This window comes from Dermacentor andersoni, chromosome 1 (assembly GCF_023375885.2).
Source record: "Dermacentor andersoni chromosome 1, qqDerAnde1_hic_scaffold, whole genome shotgun sequence".
Lineage (NCBI taxonomy): Eukaryota > Metazoa > Arthropoda > Arachnida > Ixodida > Ixodidae > Dermacentor > Dermacentor andersoni.
Genome location: NC_092814.1, coordinates 13,268,299 through 13,290,680, shown reverse-complemented (window position 1 = coordinate 13,290,680; position 22,382 = coordinate 13,268,299). Strand labels below are relative to the sequence as shown.

The 22,382-nt window shown below is 44.9% G+C and overlaps 1 protein-coding gene across 5 annotated transcripts in view; it reads right to left on the bottom strand.

The window, feature by feature from the left end:
- The window catches only part of SMC3 (structural maintenance of chromosomes 3), a 606,933-nt gene that overhangs the window by 281,177 nt on the left and 303,374 nt on the right, over positions 1-22,382 (bottom strand). For all 5 annotated transcript variants that reach the window (XR_011892404.1, XR_011892405.1, XM_072286062.1 and 2 more), the window contains exon 13: positions 18,097-18,200. Coding sequence is in view for 3 of the 5 variants with exons in the window: in XM_072286062.1 (XP_072142163.1) it covers positions 18,097-18,200 (104 nt within the window). In the remaining 2 variants the exon portion in view is untranslated. The remainder of the gene's footprint in view (positions 1-18,096; positions 18,201-22,382) is intronic.

Below are 22,382 nucleotides of genomic sequence, written 5' to 3'. Positions count from 1 at the left end.
AACACGAATAGACCGTGGCAACTGCGCTGACAACACTGCAGGCGCTGCTCCCAGATTAGGGCACCCTACCCAGATTGCTCATAGGGCCAGGCCCTCACAGATGGTTCTTCATTCTATGGCCCTCATTCTGCTAAATTCTGCTAACGGATTAAGTTGCTCGTGCTTCTCTTTGTCCGTTGCGACTGGCCGTGAAATGGAAGATGGCTGGTCCGCCCGCTGATCATCGGCAAGGCATGACGTTGCCGATGAAAAGAACGTGCACTGCTCTAGACTTGGAAACGAACTGCTTCTAACCGATGAGGCGATCGTCGCGAATGTTCTAGCAACAGGTAGCGACAGTACCAGCCACAACAGCAGCGCTGACGCGGTAGGGCAGGCTGCCTCAACACTGTCCCCTCGGGAGGTCCTGTAGATGATTCAGTCCCTCACGGGCTTGTTTTCGTGAGGGACCTTCCGCTTCACTACGTGGAGCACCTTGATGCCTTGGAGAAGGATGTTGGCAAGCTTCACGTAAAGCAAACAAGGCTGACGGACATGCGGTTTTCTCGTGCAAGCCAGTGGGAAGAACGTGGCGAGATGCTTGTGGTCACGTCCTAACGTTTGCTTTGGATTTCTCAAGCTGCGTTGCTGCCATGGCAACCTTCCTGCATTTTTTAAAAGGCGCCTTTGGGGACACCAAAGAGATGCCTCGGCGGAGCTCGTATGTCACTTGTGCTGCTCATGACTCCTCTTTGCAGTTGTTATAAAACTGCCATTCTTGAACACTGACAGCCGCAGCTTGTTAACAACACGCAATCAGAGTGTGCAGGCAGCAGAGTTAAACAGAGTCAACACAATCAGAAGCCGGATGGAGGAAGGTGGCGGGAAGAAAAACTGGCTTCCCCGCCACTATAGTTTTCTTGGAACAGCTACACCATCTCCCATTTTGATTTTTTTTTTTTTCATGCAACCTGGCGATAACAATGGAATTTTCTTGGCCCTGGAATGTTGTAATAAGTGGGTTCAACTGTACTTGGTGCTCACTGGCTTTGCCCTGAACCAGATATCTTGACCAATAGATAGCAGGCACTTCCAACTTACGCATTTTGAAGAGCTATCAATACGAAGCGAAGCCTGCCAAGCTGTCTAACCAGGAGCAGCCAGCAGTGACCGCGCACTGGTAAGCATGCTTGTGGTATGAGTTTAAGTTTCACGTGGTTGTAGACTAGTTGAGCATTTAAAACAAGTCGAAATTAGTGATACCCAACGGCTACAACACCGATTAACAGGTTGCACAAACGTTAATTCCAAAACGGGCAGCTGCGGCTGTGTGTGAGCAGTCTTTTTTCGAAAGTGTGCAATTATCGAAATTCGAAACCAGATTTTCGCTTACTTCGCCTGTTTATTAAACTGCTTCAATAAATACACACTGTAGCAGTAGAAAGAAGCGCACTGATCCGAATACCCTTCATTGATGTCAGCTATTGGCCAATAGCAGCCTTATACTGGAATCTGCTATACGACGAAATAAAGCGTCCAGAAAAGAGAGAGGAGCAAGATTCTGTTAAAAAGAGCGTTTGAGAGAAAGGTGATTTTGCACTCCGCTTGCGAGATCCACATGCCACCCACGTCTGCAAAACTTGGCTGAGATGTTCACAGCACTGTATGCAATCCGCGGACAATTTTTTTCACCAAGCCCGAGAGGTGGTTTGGAACCCTTCAATGCTGCATACCACGCAAAGTAAAGTAAGATGACTTTTATTTAGTTACTATTTAGTTTAATGGCTACTGTCAAGCAAGTTCACCTACTTCTTTCACAGTGACTTCACAGTGACTTCACAGTGACCAACTTTACTTTCTTCAAAAACAAGTACCCTTGCTCATAGCAAGGCCCACACTGGTTATCCTGCACCAGGAGTATGTTCTGCTGAGTTCAGTTGCACATTGAAGACCTGAACTCAGTTCGAGTCTTCTTCACTGTGCTGAAAATGCGCTCACATTGTGTGTTGCTATGCGGTATAACGAGCAAATCAAGCATCAGCTTTACTACTCGGTCAAATGTGGCCTTTCCATCTGCACTCTTGACTTTTCCAACTGCAGACCACTGCACAATGCACCTTTCTTCCTTTAAATGTCCTCTGGAAGAATGTGTGCTTACAGTTCTACAACTGAACTTCCAATGTATCTACAGCGTTCTCCCTTGATACAGTTCTCTCTTCGAGCCGATATGGAAACTTCTCAATAAAAAAAGGAGTTGGAAATGATGCACTGGATAGAGAATCAAGCCTGGCCACTTCTGCATTTTTTCAAGCTGCATATTCAAGTGGACCTTTATGCCTGACGTAGTCACAGGCTACAAAAAAATGATCACAGACTTCAGAAAAGAACTGCTGCTTTTCAATCATACTCAGTTTTTCTACAACAGATGATGTTGGGCTCCCAATAATGAGGTCAATTTCACCCTCCTGGCTCTTGATGTCCTGATAGAGAACTTCCAGTGGTGAAGACGCAGTCTCAATGACGGTGGGCTCAACAAACCGAGTTAAACGCTCTTTGAATAGATGCAACAAAAAGTTAAAAGATGACCATGAGGTGCTTGTGATTGAAACAGACAGTTTGCTTTTTCAAAAACTGGAATCACAATTCAAAAAAGAAAAAAAAAACATGCCAAATTGATGTCAGGTGTGAGGAGGAAAAAGTATCTGTGCTCATGAGTCAGACCAGCTTGTTGAGTGCTTTCAGGTTGCACCTTGGCCTTCTTCATTGGTGGAGCTTGCCTCTTTCCACTTGGCTGCTTTCACTTGGCGCAATTTTCACTGCACTTTCCAATCTCATCTCCTGAAGCAGTAAGCATCCTGGGGATCTGGCACAGTTCATGAAAAGTTGGCCCCTGCTTGTTTTGGGTTTTTAGCTTCGTTTTATCATCATCATCATCAGCCTGGTAACGCGCACTGCAGGGCAAAGGCCTCTCCCATACTTCTCCAACTACCCCGGTCATGTACTAATTCTGGCCATGTCGTACTTGCAAACTTCTTAATCTCATCTGCCCACCTAACTTTCTGCCGCCCCCTACTACGCTTCCCTTCCCTCGGAATCCAGTCCATAACCATTAATGACCATCCGTTATCTTCCCTCTTCATTACATGTCCTGCCCATTCCCATTCCTTTTTCTTGATTTCAACTAAGATGTCATTAACTCACGTTTGTTCCATCACCCAATCTGCTCTTTTCTTATCCCTTAACATTACACCCATCATTCTTCTTTCCATAGCTCGTTGCGTTGTCCTCAATTTAAGTAAAACCCTTTTCGTAAGCCTCCAGGTTTCTGCCCTGTACGTGAGTACTGGTAAGACACAGCTGTTATACATTTTACTCTTGATGGATAATGGCAACCTGCTATTCATGATCTGAGAATGCCTGCCAAATGAACCCTAGCCAATTCTTATTCTTCTGAATCTTTCAACCTCATGATCCGGATCCGCAGTCACTACCTGCCCTAAGTAGATGTATTCCCTTACCACTTCCATTTCCTCGCTACGTATGGTAAACTGCTGTTCTCTTTCCAAGACTGTTAAACATTACTTTACTTTTCTACAGATTAATTTTTCGACCCACCCTTCTGCTTTGCCTCTCCAGGTCAGTGAGCATGCATTGCAATTGGTCCCCTGAGTTACTACGCAAGGCAATATCATCAGCGAATCGCAAGTTATGAAGGTATTCTGCATTAACTCTTATGCCCAATTCTTCCCAATCCAGGCCTCTGAATACCTTCTGTAAACACGCTGTGAATAGCACTGGAAAGATCGTATCTCCCTGCCTTATGCCTCTCTTTATTGGGATTTTGTTGCTTTCTTTATGGAGGACTACGGTGGCTGTGGAGCCGCTATAGATATCTTTCAGTATTTTTACATACGGCTAGTCTACACCCTGATTCCGTAATGCCTACATGACTGCTGAGGTTTCGGCCGAATCAAACGCTTTTCGTAATCAATGAAAGCTAAATATAAAGGTTGGTTTATTCCACACATTTCTCTATCACCCGATTGAATATGGTCTATTGTTGAGTAGCCTTTACGAAATCCTGCCAGGTCCTTTGGTTGACAGAAGTCTAAGGTGTTCCTGATTCTATTTGCAATTACCTTAGTAAATACTTTGTAGGCAATGGAGAGTAAGCTGACTGGTCTCTAATTTTTGAAGTCTTTGATATCCCCTTTCTTATGGGTTAGGATTATGTTAGCGTTCTTCTAAGATTCCGGTATGCTCGAGCTCATGAGGCATTGCGTATACAGGGTGGCCAGTTTTTCTAGAACAATCTGCCCCCCATCCTTCAACAAATCTGCTGTTACCTGATCCTCCCCAGCTGCCTTCCCCCTTTGCATATCTCCCAAGGCTTTCTTTACTTCTTCCGGCGTTACCTGTGGGATTTCAAATTCCTCTAGAATATTCTCTCTTCCATTATTGTCGTGGGTGCCACTGGTACTGTATAAATTTATATATAACTCCTCAGCCACTTGAACGATCTCATCCATATTAGTAATGATATTGCCGGCTTTGTCTCTTAACGCATACATCTGATTCTTGCCTATTCCTAGTTTTTTCTTCACTGTTTTTAGGCATCCTCCGTTCCTGAGAGCATGTTCAATTCTATCCACATTATACTTCCTTATGTCAGCTGTCTAACGCTTGTTGATTAACTTGGAAAGTTCTGCCAGTTCTATTCTAGCTGTAGGTTTAGAGGCTTTCATACATTGGCGTTTCTTGATCACATCTTTCGTCTCCTGTGATAGCTTACTGGTATCCTGTCTAACGGAGTTACCATCAACTTCTATTGCACATTCATTAATGATGCCCATAAGATTGTCGTTAATTGCTTCAACACTAAGGTCCTCTTCCCGAGTTAAAGCCGAATAGCTATTCTGTAGCTTGATCCGGAATTTCTCTATTTTCCCTTTTACCGCTAACTCATTGATCGGCTTCTTATGTACCAGTTTCTTCTGTTCGCTCCTCAAGTCTAGGCTAATTCGAGTTCTTACCATCCTATGGTCACTGCAGCGCACCTTGCCGAGCACGTCCACATCTTGTATGATGCCAGGGTTAGCGCAGAGTATGAAGTCTATTTCATTTCTAGTCTTGCCATTGGGGCTCCTCCATGTCCACTTTCGGCTATTCCGTTTGCGGAAGAAAGTATTCATTATCCGCATATTATGCTGTTCTGCAAATTCTACTAATAATTCTCCCCTGTTATTTCTGAGCCTATGCCATTTTCCCCACAGACTTGTCTACAGCCTGCTTCTTGCCTGCCCTGGCACTGAAGTTGCCCATCAGTATAGTGTATTTTGTTTTGACTTTACCAATCGCTGATTCTATGTTTTCATAGAAGCTTTCGAGTTCCTGGTCATCATGACTGGATGTAGGGGCGTAGACCTGTATGACCTTCAACTTGTACCTCTTGTTAAGTTTCACAACAAGACCTGCCACCCTCTCGTTAATGCTATAGAATTCCTATATGTTACCAGCTATATTCTTATTAATCAGGAATCCAACACCTAGTTCATGTCTCTCCGCTAAGCCACGGTAGCACAGGACGTGCCCGCTTTTTAGCACTGTATATGCTTTTCTTGTCCTAACTTCACTGACAACTAGGACAACTTTTGTCCTAACTTCATGACCGATGTTGAACATCGGTCATGACTCGGTCGAGTCGGTTTGGTGCACAGTTACACTGGCTAATAATCTTTCTTTTGTCACTGGAGCGTTTTATCGATCACCAAGTACGGATTTCAGTGTTTTGGAAATGCTGTACGATATCGTTTCGGAGGTATCTGGCCAAATAATACTGCTTGCGGGTGATTTTAACTTGCCCGACCTAAAGTGGGAAAACGGTACATGCGAGTTAATGAATGCAAACCTTACTAATCTAGAAATGAGGAACTTGGTTGATAGCTTTGGCTTTCTTCAGTATGTCCTCGAACCCACACGAATTAATAGTACCCTAGATCTTCTCCTTTGTAATTCGCCAAATTTAGTTGGTAATGTTAATGTCATTCCAGGTATCGGTGATCATCGGGTTGTGGTTGCAGAGATCAAAACGAAAGTACAGAGCATAAAAAAGTGCATCAGCAGAAAAATTTTCTTCTTTGAAAAGGGCGATTATTCATCAATTTCTGAAAAACTTCTTGATTTTCTTCCTGTCTTTGAATGCTTTGCGGAGGAACATGAAGTACAATTTTTATGGAGCACATTTAAACAAAAGCTGTTTGACCTTACAGAGAACTTCGTACCAAGTATTGAATCGGCTAGACTCCAAAAGCGTAAGAAACCATGGATCACCTTTCGTGTATTGAGGTTAATTAAAAAACGAAGGCATGTGTTTCAAAGATATAAAAGAACAAAAACACACGCGTGTTTTAAAAGGCTACAAGAATTAACACGCGAATACAAAGACCTGTCGAAAAAAGCAAAAGAACAGTATCTTAAACGATTAAATGACAAAATGAAAACAAATCCTAAACCGTTCTGGCAATATGTGAAGGGATGTGGGTCTGACCCTGCTGGAATAAATGAAATTATTTACAATGAACGCATTCTTTCTGACGATGCAGAAAAAGCGACATGCCTAAACAGATATTTCCAATCAGTCTTTCTTTCTCAATCTGCATGCAGCCCAAAATCATCCGATAGCAACGTTCCTCTTATGAAACCAGTCGAACTCAGTGTTAGCGGCATTGAATCTCTGCTAAGAAACCTTGATGAAAGTAAGGCTATCGGTCCTGACGGTATCTCTCCGAGAATTTTAAAACGGTGTTCTCACGCCATCTCGCTTTACCTTTATTTAATATTTCACAAGTCATTAACTACTGGTCAGATGCCACAGGACTGGAAAATTGCAAATGTAGTCCCTATTCACAAAGCGGGCTCTAAAAAAGAAGTTACTAATTATAGGCCTATCTCACTTACTTCGATTTCGTGCAAGATCATAGAACACATAATATATAAGGCTATCATGGAACATCTAACGGACAACACACTGCTTACAAACATGATGATGATATGTGGTGTTTAATGGCGCAAGGGCCAGGTGTGGCCAAAGAGCGCCATGACAAGTGGTGATGTTGACGACGTATTATGGAGATGTGACTTGGCTGTAAAGTGGCCTAAAAATAGTTGCTGTAAAGTGCATAAAATATACGTGATATAAAATTATGGCGATGATTAATGACGAATACTATGAACATTTAAAATCCATCGTAGGAGAATGATGCAAAATAGAAAATATATAAGACAGTAAAATTACTTGGGGCACTGCTGCCTCGCCAGAGCCCTTGAAACACAAGGGCCTGGAGGCATGAGCTATACAAAAGAGCTATCACAGCGGCATCCTCTGAAGAGAGGACCCGCTATGAACATGTGGGGCTAACAACATGCAAGACAACATCTTTCAGAAAACTTAGAACTGTGTTGGTGTGAAATAAAGGTTCTGGGCCGAGTAACATTACAGGATGTAGGGGGAGGTGCTGCCGGTATGCCAGAGAAAAATGTTTCCTTCTTCAGATTCGGCTGCCCGACACTCCAGGAGGACGTGGAGGACGGTCAGCCTCTCCCCGCATCTACCGCAGGTTGGAGGATCATTTTCAGTGAGTAAAAAGTTATGCGTGCCAAATGTGTGTCCTATTCTGAGACGACAGAATCTGTTCGCCGTGATTTTGTTACGGAGGGCCAAGAACCTAACTGTGGCTTTATCAAGTGCAGTTTGTTATTTACTTCTGCGTCCCATATACGTTGCCAGTGGTTTCGCAGTTTCCTTCTTAAGAAAGGCTTCAGGTCTGTGACAGGGACCGAAGCAGTAGGATTAACTGTATGTAATGAAATTGATGTGGCCATCTGGTCCACTAGAACGTTACCCTAGATGCCCCTATGGCCAGGCACCCAGCATATAATCACATGCTGGTTAGATACATGTGCTTTACATAACAGGGAATAGAGTTCAATTAAAACAGGATTTTTGCACTTACAGAACGATATCAAAGCCTTCACAACACTTAGGGAGTCCGTAAAAATAACTGATTTTTTGAGTTTTGTTTTCCTTATATGCTTCACGGTCGACAATATTGCATAGGCCTCAGCCGTAAAGATACTAGTTTCCGGATGCAGTACGTCGGATTCCGAGAAGGATGAACAGACGGCTGCATAGGACACCCCGTCGTGTGACTTCGATGCGTCTGTGTAGAACTCCGTACAGGAGTATTTGTGCTGGAGTTCCCGGAAATGCATTTGGATTTCAATCTCTGGAGCGTTTTTTGTAACTTCCATGAAAGATGTATCGCATTGTATCAACTGCCACTCCCAAGGAGCTAGCAACTTGGCTGGATGCATTAGGCGAAGTTCGAGAAGTGGAACATGCACTTCATGACTAAGCTCCCTCACACGCAGCGAGAAAGGCTGTCTTACGGAAGGACGATTACGAAACAGTGTAGCATATGTCATGTCATTAATGGTGTTAAAACAGGGATGTTCAGGATTAGAGTGGACTTTCAAAAAATATGTTTGGCTGATGTATGTTCTCTGGATATGAAGTGACCACTCATTCGATTCTGCATATAAACTTTGTACGGGACTCGTTCTGAAAGCTCCTGTGGCTAAACGGATACCCAGATGGTGAACAGGGTCTAGCATCTTTAGCGCGCTCGGGGCGGCAGAGTTATATACCACGGCACCATAATCTAATCGTGACCGGATTAGGCTCTTACAGAGATTCATTAGGCACTTCCTGTCACTACCCCACGTAGTCTGGGATAGGAGTTTCATTATGTTCATTGTTTTTAGACACTTTTCTTTAAGATGTTTAATGTGTGGGACGAAAGTGAGTCTATTGTCGAGTATAACACCTAGAAATTTGTGCTCTTTGTTTACAGGTATCTGTTGTCCACACATTTCTAAGCAGGGATCCGGAACCAGGCCTCTCTTCCTTGTAAACAAAACACACGAACTCTTATGAGGATTGATTTTGAATCCATTTTTCTCTGCCCACCCTGACACCTTGTTCAAACCATGCTGTAGCTGTCTCTCGCATACTGCGAGGTTACAGGATTTGAAGCCTATTTGAATGTCGTCCACATAGACGGAATACAAAATGGCTGGTGGTAAGGAAGCACGAAGCGTTGTCATTTTAACAATAAAAAGTGTGCAACTGAGCACGCCTCCCTGGGGTACACCAGTTTCTTGTGTAAAAGGACGTGACAGCACATTGCCGACTTTCACCCGGAAGGTACGATTGGACAAGTAGCTTTTTATTATGTTTAACATATTACCATGAATGCCCATTTCCGATAAGTCTCGCAAGATCCCGTATCGCCACGTTGTGTCATGCGCCTTTTCCATATCGAGAAATATCGATAAGAAGAACTGTTTATGTATAAAGGCGTCCCGGATATTTCCTTCAATACGTACAAGATGGTCGGTTGTGGAGCGCCCTTCTCGGAAGCCACACTGATAGGGATCAAGCTTTTTGTTCTGTTCAAGGAAATGGATGAGTCGCCGATTTATCATTTTTTCAAATACCTTGCACATGCAGCTTGTGAGGGCTATCGGGCGGTAACTTGCCACTGAAGAAGGGTCTTTCCCTTGTTTCAAAACAGGGACCACAATGGCTTTTTTCCATGCCGTTGGAAGGTACCCTGCGTCCCAGATGGTGTTGAAAAGTGTAAGTAGTGTTACTTGCGTGTCATTGTGTAAGTTTTTGAGCATTTCGTACATGATTCTATCAGAGCCCGGTGCAGAGCTCTTGCATGCGCTCAAGGCAGCTCTCAACTCTGCAATATTAAAGGGGCGGTTGAACGGTTCATTCTGCCGACAGTTTCTTGAGAGTGGCTTGCATTCTTCTATGTGTTTATATTTCAGAAAAGATTGCGAATAATTGGTGGAACTTGACACGCTCTGAAAGTGCTCCCCAAGTGAGTCTGCTTGTTCAAGCAGGGTATCGCCTTGGGTGTTTACCAGGGGAAGTGAATAAGTTTGTCGTCCTTTTATCCTGTTAACCCTGTTCCAGACTTTCGCCTCCTCTGTATAAGAGTTGATACCCGATAGGAACTTTTGCCAGCTCTCTCTTCTGGCCTGTCGGCGGGTTCTCCTGCCTTGAGACTTTACGTTCTTAAAGTTAACAAGATTCTCTGCAGTAGGCGAAGCGCATAGCAACCCCCACGCTTTGTTCTGTTTCTTACGGACGATCCTACATTCGTCATTCCACCATGGGACGCGTCGTCTACATGCCAAGCCACTTACTTCAGATATGCATTTAGATGCGGCATCTATAATGAAGGCTGTAAAATACTCCACAGCCGCATCAATTTCCAAAGAAGACATATCAGCCCATGAGATGCTAGATAGAGTTCGAAATTTCTCCCAGTCGGCTGTGTCTATCTTCCACCTAGGAGCTTGTGGAGGAAATTAATTCTCTTTAGATGTTCTTAGCAGTACGGGGAAGTGATCACTCCCGTAAGGATTGCTCGTAACTTCCCATGTGAGTTCGGGCAGTATAGATGCGGAAACTATACTAAGATCTATTGACGAAAAGGATCGGTTTGCAAGAGAGTAATATGTGGGTTCTTTCTTATTGAGAAGGCACGCTCCAGAAGAAAAAAGGAACTGTTCAACAAGGCGACCTCGCGCATCTATACGAGAGTCGCCCCACAGGGAGCTGTGCGCATTGAAATCGCCAAGAACAGCATAAGGTTCTGGCAATTGATCGATCAAGGAGTGAAATTCATGTTTGTTCAGTTGGTAATGCGGGGGTATGTAAAGGGAGCAAATGGTGATGAGTTTGTTTAGAAGGACAACTCGAACCGCCACTACTTCAAGGGGCGTTTGTAGCTGTAAAGGTTGACACGCAATACTTCTATGAATGACAATGGCAACACCGCCCGATGATGCGACGGCATTATCGCGATCTTTGCGAAAAGTTAGATACTGTCGAAGAAAGTTTGTGTGTTTAGATTTTAAGTGTGTTTCCTGTAAACACAGCACTTTTGGATTATGTTTGTGGATGAGTTCTTGCAAATCATCAAGGTTTCTAAGGAGACCTCTGATGTTCCATTGAATGATTTGTGTATCCATGTTTAAGGTAAATTGGTGCTGTGTTTACGGAAACGGAGTGGATGCCTTATATTACAGAGCCCTTTCGAGGCCCTGTAATAGGTGTTTTGTTCTTTTTGAAGCGTTCGAGCGATTCTCGACGCTCCTTAGGCGTTTGGTGCGCCTTGGGGACAGGTGTAGTGTCCATTGCCTCGTGTGAGACGCCGGACAAGCGCTCTTGCGAGCGAGAGGTTTTCAGAGGGAGTCCCGCCTTGGAGGGCAAGACCCCTGCGCCCACCAGCCCGGAGGTCGATGGGGCTCCCAGAGGGATTTGGCTGCGCTGGCCGTTGCCAGCGCTGGAAGGGGCCTCGGAAGCTGGGGCAGCCTCGGCTGCACCCACCTTCGGGGTGGATGGTTCCTTCTCCTCGGTTGACGGAGCAGCGCTAGCTGCAACCGCCGCGGGGGCAGATGGCGTAGCTGCCGACTCACTGCCTGTGGGTCGGACAGCCGCCGGAGGCCGTTGTGACGCTGCCCCCTGACGCGCCACTTCGGCAAAGCTTTTCTTTGGCAAGTATGCTACCCGCCTGCGTGCCTCTTTGAATGATATGTTTTCCTTTACTTTGATTGTGACTATGTCTTTCTCTTTTTTCCAGGACGGGCACGACCGCGAGTATGCGGCGTGCTCGCCTTCACAGTTTACACAATGGAGAGTGTTCACGCAAGCTTCAGAAGTATGTTCGTGTGCACTGCACTTCGCACAGGTTTGACAGCCTCGGCAGTTCTGCGAGCTGTGGCCCAAGTGTTGGCATTTGAAACATCTAAGCGGATTTGGCACATATGTCCTAACACGGAACTTGATGTACCCGGCCTCTACAGACTCGGGCAGAATACTTGAGCCGAAAGTCAATATAAGGTGTTTGGTCTTGATTTCTTTGCTGTCACGCCTGATCTTAATTCTTTTAACATTGATAACGTTCATGTCACTGAAGCCCTCCAAGAGTTCATCCTCAGTGAGCTCCAGCAAGTCATCGTCCGAGACAACACCACGGCTTGTGTTCATGGTATGGTGCGGGGTTACTGTTACTTGGGTCTCCCCAAATGACACAAGTTTTGGCAGCTTCTCATACTGCTTCTGATTTTGGAGCTCCAAAAGGAGATCACCACTTGACATTCTCGACACCTTATATCCTGTACCGAAAACTTCGGTCAAAGTCTTGGAAACAAGGAACGGTGAAATGGATCGCACTAGTTTGTCTGGCTTTTCTGAATGAATCACGTGGAATCGGGGAAAGTTGTGGACTTGTCGTCCGAAAAATTGAAAGAGATCTTCGGTGCGCCCTCGTTTCTGAGGGCGATCAGGAAGTTTGGGGAAGGAAGTTTCCATGAAAAGGTATAAAAATTCGGCAACAGCGCCGACCGCCCACCACGGAGCCCAACGAGGGGACGCGGCAGAGCTTGCATGCAAGTCTGCACGACGCCAGTCGTATGCCGCCACTATAACCGAATATGGTGTACCCAAGGTTGGATAGCCACACAGGGTTAACCCTTGCCGCCAAGGAGAAAGGAAGTAAACAGAAGAGAGAAGGAGGCAGGAAAGGTGGAAAGTAAGGGAAAGACGAAGGTTGTAGGGAGAGAGTGACAGGAAAAGGCGACTGCCGATTTCCTCCAGGTGGGTCAGTCTGGAGGTGCCGTCTATGTGAAGCCGAGGCCGAAGAGGTGTGTTGCCTCCGCCGGGGGGCCTTAAAGGTCCAAACACCCAGCTTCGGCTCAACCGCCAGGATCCCCTTTTCCCCAGACACGGCTAAGCCGCGCACGGCTACGCGCGGGGGGGTCCAACCCTCGTGTGCTCGGGTACGTGGTGTCGCAACACACCAAACGCCTGCTTACGCAGACACCCCTGCGGGGTTGCTTACAAACAAACACGGATTTCGCAAGGGGTTTTCATGCGCGACACAACTGATTGAATTTTATGATGACCTGGCGTCTGTAGTTGATATGGGTGGACAAATAGACTGCATATTTCTGGACTTCCGCAAAGCATTTGATACTGTCTGCCATTCTTTACTACTTCATAAACTTCGAATGTTAAGTATAGTTCTAGTGTTTTTAGCTGGATAAAGAACTATTTGTCAAGTCGCCGTCAACGTGTGGTCCTAAATGGTACTAATTCAGATTATCTTGAGGTCACATCAGGCGTCCCGCAAGGATCAGTTCTGGGGCCTCTTCTTTTTCTTATATATATTAATGATATTACCTTAGGTATTGACTCTAACACGCGGCTCTTCGCAGATGACTGTATTGTGTATAGAAAAATCGATAATGAAGACGACGTTCTCAAACTGCAGGCCGACCTAGATCGTATTTGCGAATGGTGCTCAAAGTGGAAAATGAATTTGAATACCGGAAAGTGCGTCCATGTGCGGTTTACTAAGAAGAAAAGTGTAATCGATGCCAGCTACAGTCTAATGAATCATATATTAAGTACTAAATCCAAGACTAAATATTTGGGCGTGATGCTGTCGGGCGACTGCTCTTGGCGGGCACACGTGGACTATGTAGTTGGCAAAGCGGCAGCTGCTCTGAATTACATTCAAAGAAATTTAAAATGCGCAAATTCTAACCTTAGAAGCACGGCGTACCTAACTTGTATACGACCCATTTTGGAATATGCTTGTACCCTATGGGACCCGTCACAGATATGTCTCATAAATAAACTAGAAAAAAATACAAAACAGAGCAGCCAGGTTCGTCTTGGGTAGGTACGGGAGGAGGTACAGTTGCACAGCAATGAAAACAGAGCTCAACTGGGAGTCCCTGTCGTCTTGCCGAAAGAGGCTGCGGCTAAAGCTTCTGTATGAAATCTATCACAACAAAACTGGAATTGATAGGGAAATGTACTTAAAACCGCCAAGCTATATATCGGCACGCACTGACCACCAGTGCAAGATTAGAGAATACCGGGCTAGGACGGGCCTGTATGCTAACTCTTTTTTTGTAAGAACTATCGCTCAGTGGAATGGACTGTCATGTGAACAGGTGTGCAATGAGAATCAAGATGTATTCTTTTTATGCTTGTAACCCCCCTGCTGTAACGCTTTCGGGCTAAGCGGGGATATGTCTGAATAAAGAATAAAGAATAAAGCCCTATTATCTCCCATTTACTGCCCTCTAATTCTTCCAATAGCACTGCTATACTCGCCTCACTAGATAACCTTCTAGCGTTAAACGTTGCCAGGTTCAGATTCCAATGGTGGCCTGTTCGGACTTCGTTTAAGAAGGAACTAACCAGTGACTGCCACTGCTCAAGCATCCTGTTCAGGGACTTGCCTAGGGATCACCACCCAACACAAGGACCTGTTTCAAAATCTTGCGTGTTTCAACAGTGTGCATTCCTTGAAATTTGACCAGTGTGCCCATGCTCTTAGCAGTTTTCTCAAGGTAATATAAAATGTCTACAAGGACTTCATCAAAGTTGGCACGTAGGCAGGCAGCTGCTTCTTTAGCTGCAAGATTGATCAGGTGGCGCAGGCAGCCAACCACAGTAAAACCTTGTTAAACCATACCCGCTTAAACAGTAGTTTTGTTTTAAAAGTAGTAAAGTCAAATCTCCGACTCAGTGGCCATTGAACATAATGAGTTTTGTACCTGTATAAACTGTACCAGCTTATTGTGTACGTATCAGTTAACACGTAGTGTTTCCACTTTTCATCGCGAAATCAGGGCCGTACGGCGGCTTGGCAGATCAACGAGCCTCAGAGATCGGAACGGCCTCCAAGTGCAAACGCAGAGGGCGCTTGGAAGGCTGAAGCCACATCAACATCAGCATTGTTTCGGCGTTGTGCCAGAGTCGGAGCATTGTGGCCCGTGTTGTGGTGTCGTGCAGGCTAAGACAAAAACCGACTGCTCAGCATAGAAGAAAAACTGGACATCGTTTGTGCTGTCGAATGTGGCACGAAGTCAGTTCTGGCACGCGAGAAGGATCTACCATTGACTACGGTGTGAGGCATTTGGAATGTGAAAGAGAAGTTGGTCGGCAATGCTTCTGCGACAGTGAAATACGTTGGCTACCAGGTTCGACTTTTCGAGGTTCGACTTTTCGAGGTTCGACTTTCCGAGGTTCGACTTTTTGCCATCGTTGCCTCTACTATTGCTGAAGTGTTGCCTAACGACAGTGATGAGGACGACACGGAAAGCGACAGCACAGGCTGTTCAGGCCCGACAGTGGCAGATGCTGCGCGTTACGTCAGCCTCATGCAGGTGTTTGCCGAGAAGAGGGGGCTGGCAGAAAAGCTGGCTCGTAGCTCAGGCCGCCATCGTCACTGCTAGCCAGCCGCAGCATCAAATGAAAGTAACATACTTTTGTCGCAGGAAGTGAAGAAATAGTGCACGTTTGCTGCCCTTTTATCACACTCTCTCATAGTTCCGTTTTTCACAGGTAAGTGGGCGATGTCACACTATTTCGGTTAAGCAGTACTACCGTTTAGTACATACTTTTTACGAACTCCGGCCCACTACGGTTTAACGAGGTTTCACTGGACAATCAAATTTTCCTGTCCTTCCTTTAAAACAGCAACCATGGCATTTCTCTTTCCAAGCATTACATTTGCATTATCAGCGCCAAATGCAATGCAATCCGATGCAGGCACATCAAGCGAACGCAGTGCGTCAAACACAAGGTTGCCAATTTTTCGGCCCGTAGCCTCTTGAAGTGCATGCATGTACAACAGTTTGCTTTCAACCCATTCTTCAACGTAGTAGGTTGCCACGATATGGTAGGGCTGCAATCAGGTTTCATTGCTGCCGTTGACTGCAACGGCGAGAGCACAACGCTTCAGGATCTCCACCACTGCACCTTGCGCCACTATAGACATTTTGATGGCACATGCCTTGGTTCTGCTGCATCCATAGCGCTTTGCACCTTCACACTTCGGGAACGTCGTGCACGGAAGTGGGCTAACATAATCACTCACACTCAGCGGCAAATTCTGCTCGATGAGAAATACAGTGAAAAGGCACTCTGCATGCAGAACACTGTCTTCACTGCTGTTGAGAAAGTTGCTCATGGAGCTGCTCCTCAGCAGCAAGAACCAAGTTCCGGCACTTAGTCGTCACCAAATGCAATTTTGTATCTTTTTTTTACCACTGTGCACCTCGTTCACGTCGCATGTGCAAGTCATGCAAAATTTGAACTGCTCGCTTCAAGAAATACCATAAATACTCCTTCTTAGGCTTTGACAATGCCATGTTGTCAAGGGAGCTGTGGAAAGTGAAATGTTATCCTGTACACTCTCTAAAGGGATTGACAACTGATCTTTAAGGACCTAGTTTTTATGCCGCGACGGAAAGCTCACCTTCGGTAGTGTTTACACCTGCAGTGGTTACTTCTAAAAGCGTGTGGATATTTTGTAAGCGTAATTTTTCGACCTGAGCAGCCTCTAAAAAGAAAGTCCCTTCTCCAGCAACACTGAGAAGTGAGAGCAATGTTGATAGCCCGCCTCACAAACTGTGAAAGCTGCCCATCGTTCTGCTTTCACAGGAGTGAATGCAACTATGCTTAACAACATACATTTTGACTTTATCAACCACTTCTTAAAATAAAAAGCAAAAAGCTGGTACAATCAGTTTGTGTTGTTATACAGACCTTTCTTATTATATATTTCTACCGCGTCTTCCCCCCAAGTACACACCTACGTCATGGCTGGCTGGCCCCTGTCATCAATGTTCTGTCGACAGACAAGCTGAGCCAACTCAACGAAGGCAAAGGGAGCGCCACTTTTCTGCTCACTACAAACGAAGGTCTATATGCACATTGAAAGTTAGACAGAACTTATACAGAAAAAAGTGTACAAAACTTATACAGAAGAAAGTGTACTGCATTTCAATATTATAAACACACCAGGAACCGCATACACTAATAGAAGGTCACATGATAGGCCTCTTATGCTTTGTTACACTGTGGATGGGCACAAGCTGCCCCCGTATCTTATCTTCAGATGGAAGACGCTCCCGAAAAGAATCGTGTTTCCGAGTGGCGTGATTATGCGCGCAAACGAAAAAGGTTGGATGACCACGGACTTGGTCGCTGACTGGATTGATAAGGTTTGGCGGAAGAGACCCGGCGGTGGTTTCGGTCTGCGTGGGATGCTTGTGCTTGATGCGTTCAGGTGCCACCTTGACCAGTGCATCAAGGACAAGCAGGCTCCATGCAACACCGACCTTGTCGTGATACCCGGCGGCATGACATCGCAGCTCCAGCCGCTTGATGTTTGTTTGAACAAGCTAGTGAAAGATAGAATTCGGGCACTCTACACCGAATGGCTTGTCAGTGGCAGCCATGAATTCACGCCCGCCAATAAAATGAAGCATGCCTCGATGCAGGACTTTGCTGGATGGGTGAAAGATGCATGTTGCACAATCCCATCTGCCATGCCTTTAAAAAGTGTGGGATTTCGAATGCCATGAACAGCACCGAGGATGAAATGCTTTGGTCTGTTGATAGCATTAAGGAGTTGTCTGATAGCGATGACGAGTGAAATCTATTGCCCCACACGACTCGTACCGGCGCAGTGAAAATCTTGGCGGCAAGGTACGCCGTGCTTCCATTTGTGTTTTTATCACAAATGGAACTTTAGTGTATTGGGAATAAATCGTTTTTTTTTTCCAAATGAGAGAAAATAGTATTTCTATATGAAAGCACGAGGTGCACTGTACTGTACTTTTTATTGATTTTTTTCTTTTATTTTTTAATTTAGTTTTTGTCATGAAAAGCGGGCGCGCATTACAATCACGATTTTCTTTTTTTTTGGGGGGGGGGGGGTCACAGAAAACGGGTGCGCATTATAATCGAGGGCGCGTTACAATAGAGTAAATACGGTATTTATGATAAGGCTTATCTGAAAGCACCATACATGTCAACATTTTTTTTTTAATGTTTACAGCTTTGGTTAATACAGATCTGTTATATTTTCCAGTTTCGAGCTAGATTTTATTCCTTATAGCGCCACCAATGCAGCACACAACAGTCACAATTATTCAGAAAAACATACTCACTTTCTCTCGCCTTGAAGCGTGTCTTTCCGTTTTTTCATCTCATAGAAACTTTTGTTTTGACTGTCGATGCTCACACGATGATTTTCCAGCTCTCGGGTAAGCTCCTGCAATTAGCCGGTGTTTCTCGTCAATGATACACACTCTTCACCCCAGTTTAGTTAGTGGCAGTGAACAAATGTTCTCCTGTTACATATCTTCAGGGCAAACTTAAAAAGAGTGGAAACACGCGGCATGTATTTCATACAAATGAACAAATTCGTCAATTCACTCTCACTAGATGCAAAAAATGGCTCAACTGATGCAAAAAAAATGCCATTACCAGGTAAAATATATGGGCCCCACCAGGATCTAAATAACCGAAAAATAGATCGAACTGGAATCGAATGAACAGAAGTTTACTGTAATCGGATGTTACAATTTCGGTGAGCAAGTCGCTCCGCATAGGTAGGGTCATTTCCAACTTTTGCCCCCCACAACAAGTTTTGTAAAATTTGTCTTAAAGCCCATTTCTCCCCGAAGTTCCATCCTTTCGTAAAGCGTACACTGGCTGAAGCTGTTACAAAAGCAATGAACACTGCCCTCCTACCTAACCCATGAGCACTTGGTTAAGATATATCCTATTAAGGGGGGACACAGGTCTTAGCGACCGAAAAATTGCAGAAAAATCACTTTTTTGAAAACATTATTTTTGGATACTACAGTGTCTGATGCATTATCTCAGAAATTTACACGCATCTTCTACTAATATCTTGGTCGTAATGGCGTTTTATATCACGTTGGCGAGCTGTATTTTTATGGACAAACACGCAGAAAAGGGCCTTTTTCTGTCACGTGCAGTTGATGTTCTATGTTTCCGATTACAGCCATCTTGGTCTTGTCTGAAAGAGCAACTCTTCTCGTTTGGTTTTCGTGCCGCCGCTACTCTGGGCACTGAATGGCTATGAAGAAAAAGCTCGTGATAAAGTAGTCTCCATGCGCCATTCCATTCGTCGACTGAGGCACGTGACCGTAATAATGCCACCCCATTGGCGGATTTTCAACGTCGTCAAGCTCGTGCTTGCGAAACTCGGCATGAAACGATGTCAAACTAAGTTTGTTACAAGCCATAAATTCAGTGAACAGAAGAAGAAACTGGTAGTTTTGTAGGGATCGAGGTGCCTTCTCACGCCTCGTCCCCCAGCTCGCGCATTAGGCTTGGCTGGATTTCCAGGTACAACCGCCATAACGGCAACATAGCGAACACAGCTAGTGCGCCGGAGCTCATTTACCACGCAAAGCGTGCTTCTCTCTCCCCGGCTCAAATCACTGCGATCAAGTGTCACCAGGATGTGCCCTGATTGGCCTCCCGAGTGGCAGCCCCCTGGAGCCCTGTCCACCTGAGCTCTCTTCCGCACAGCACTTCATCGCAGCGGCAGATGCTCACAGGCCCACAACGACTTCGCTACATAGAACCTTTGCTCCCGCAACTGCTCGTTCTCACGCTTTATGGACTGCTTACCAGTTAGCCCTAGCACAGCAGTGGCGCGTACTCAATCGGACTTGCAGTGAGCCTTTGCCCGTAAGCACCGAGACTGTCGCACTGTGCTGTACCTTGGGTGCATAAAGCCCCGTTTGTTGGCGATCTGACTCTGGAGCCTTCTCAGTGCCGCACCCTTTCTCATGCCCTTTCTTGACCGTCGCTCGTAGGGTGAGTTTTGTGCAAACCCATCTCCACAGTTTCAAACTTTCGAAATTGCGCCGTACCTTTGGAAGATGCCGGCAATAGTTTGCTACCCATGCTGAGCCCTGCTGGAGTCTCCCCCCGTGACTGCGGAATAGGCTTAGTAGATGAAAGCGCTTTTGGTAGCGGCCAGTGTTCATGCGGCATTCCAGCACTACTAATGCAACCCGATGATTTGAGGAAAGTGAAGAAGGCTCAAGCAAAACGGCAAGACATTGCTTCAATGCCAGCTATCAAGCGAAAATCAGATTTTCTCATTCACACTGATGCGGCTGGCTTGGACGTGTGGTAGACGCACTTCGTTATCGTAAGCTGCGATTCTTTGCCGTTTTGCGTAAAACGCAAGTAGCGGTGTGGCAGCAGGCAAAGGTGAACGTGACTACGGTCTCCCCATAGAGATAGTCATCTCGTGTGCAATCTGCGGCGATGCCGAGTCCGCGCGGAGTTCGCCGCACGTGAGTGGAGGCCAAACGTGCATCCTGTTTCTCGTGAACTCTCTTGCTGTGCATGATATGCGGAGCACCGGTAATCAGCAAACTACCCTTTTTTCAATAACACGTTTCACAATAGGGCTAAAGGGTCCTGAATATTTGGCTGGGCCTGTTAAAAAAAAAAAGATTTTGCACTCACCGCTGCACTGTTCTTGCTAAAATTTTGCAGAACGATCACATTTTAGCGCCGACTCCATTTAGTATAACACTTGGCACGATTAGTAGCCTGTTTTTTAGGTCAAAAATGAGAAACTGTTTTCGTCTATGTGAACAATGGAGTCTGAAAAGCCGGCCTTGGCACAGACTTGTATCGTCACCTGCCGTCATCTGCAGAAAGGAGCACTTGAGGGAGGGCTCCCGCATGTTGCCTGCTCCTGGAACAGGCGACTGCCATCCCTGAAACGCTGCTTTCTACAGATGACGACAGGTGGCGACAAGTTTATGCTTGCGCCGTCACGGCAGCAGCTCGCATCCCCCTTAGCGGAGGAAATTCCTACATTTTTCTTAGAAGCCAGGCAATTAACTGTGCCAAGTGTTATACTAAAAGAAGTTGACGCCGAAATGCGACCGTTCTGCAAAATTTTAGCAAGAACAGTGCAGTGGTGAGCACAAAATCTATTTTTGAACCCGCACAGCCAAATATTTAGAACCCTGTACATGCTGGGGCATGTACTAGGGGCATACTAGCCTGTTAACTGGTAACATGTAAATACTTCATTATATTCCTGAATAAATCAAGCTGTCTGTTTATCTCATCAAAAACTTTTCGGTTGCCTGTTTGTGGCAACATTATGACACCTGTAATTTTTTTTTTATATATATGAAGCTAAATGCATTAAGCTTGAAGTGCTGCAAACAGATTACTATGAGGCTTACGAGTCGATTCTGAATGCAAATATGTAAACAGCAATGCCTCGGCACTGCACTGAGCAAAGTATTTCTTTTTTCTAATTTTCTCAAAACATGGTTTTTTTTGCCACTTTCCTGGTTTGCTGTATCAGTATCTTTGAAGATCTAGGACAGCTAGAGCTCTTATTTCCTTTGCAGCACAAAGCTAAATGTATTGAGAATGCAACGCGAAGAGATTTTTTTTTTTTTTTTTGGTTTTCAGTTCCAATTTTTTTTATTTACATTTACATTTGCTCTTATAATTGACACTGTGAATGCAGAACATCAATGGGCTGTAAAATGACAAATAATTGTTCAATTTTGAATCTGTTTCCACGTTGTTATCCTTACGCACTCTAGTATCCAACAATATTTTGCTTGCAACTTTTCCTTTAGCAGGTAAATTACATTCTATTGTTTCAACAAACAATAGTATGTAATTATTAATTATCTCGGCAACTACTATGTATATGTGAAATATAATTAGATACTTAAAATCAATACGAAACATTGAATAAGCATACGCAGTTTTATCAGATTTGATCAAGAAATAACAGTTATCTCTACAACCCATGTCCCCCCTTAACATTATTATTGGCATACAGTACAACCGCATTATTTTGATTTCACAGAAGTGAAAAAAATGAAAAATTAACCAAATGTTGAATTATCGTGTGTACCATGAGAACAATAAAAAAATTCTTAATTCAACAACACGATTAAATTTACCAAAACAATCAGCAAATGCTGTTACTACATTCCACAAAAGCAGTTCGGAAGCTGCAATACTCGTCATGACGTAACTGGTTAGCCTTTGCAGTGGTGGGGTGGTCTTCATCCGAAACATGCTTTTCATTGCCATGCATGCATCCCAATTATTTTTTCGCCACTAAGCTGGTCAGCAACAGTCGAGTGCGATGTAGCCGCTAGATTTGATGCCAACGCATGGGCTGCGATATCATCTACGCATTGCACTGAGTCAAAACGAAACTATTGCTTGCCGCAATCACTGCGGATAAAACCATGGTCTCTATCGATACCACAATCACAAATGCTGACTATGCAGTTCTGAAGCACACGGCTAATGCGCTTCCAGTCAAAACAAAACTACTGTTTACCCCGACCACTGGGATGAAACCACAGTCGGGATCACCAGAATCACAGATGGTGACTATGCAGTTCTTAAA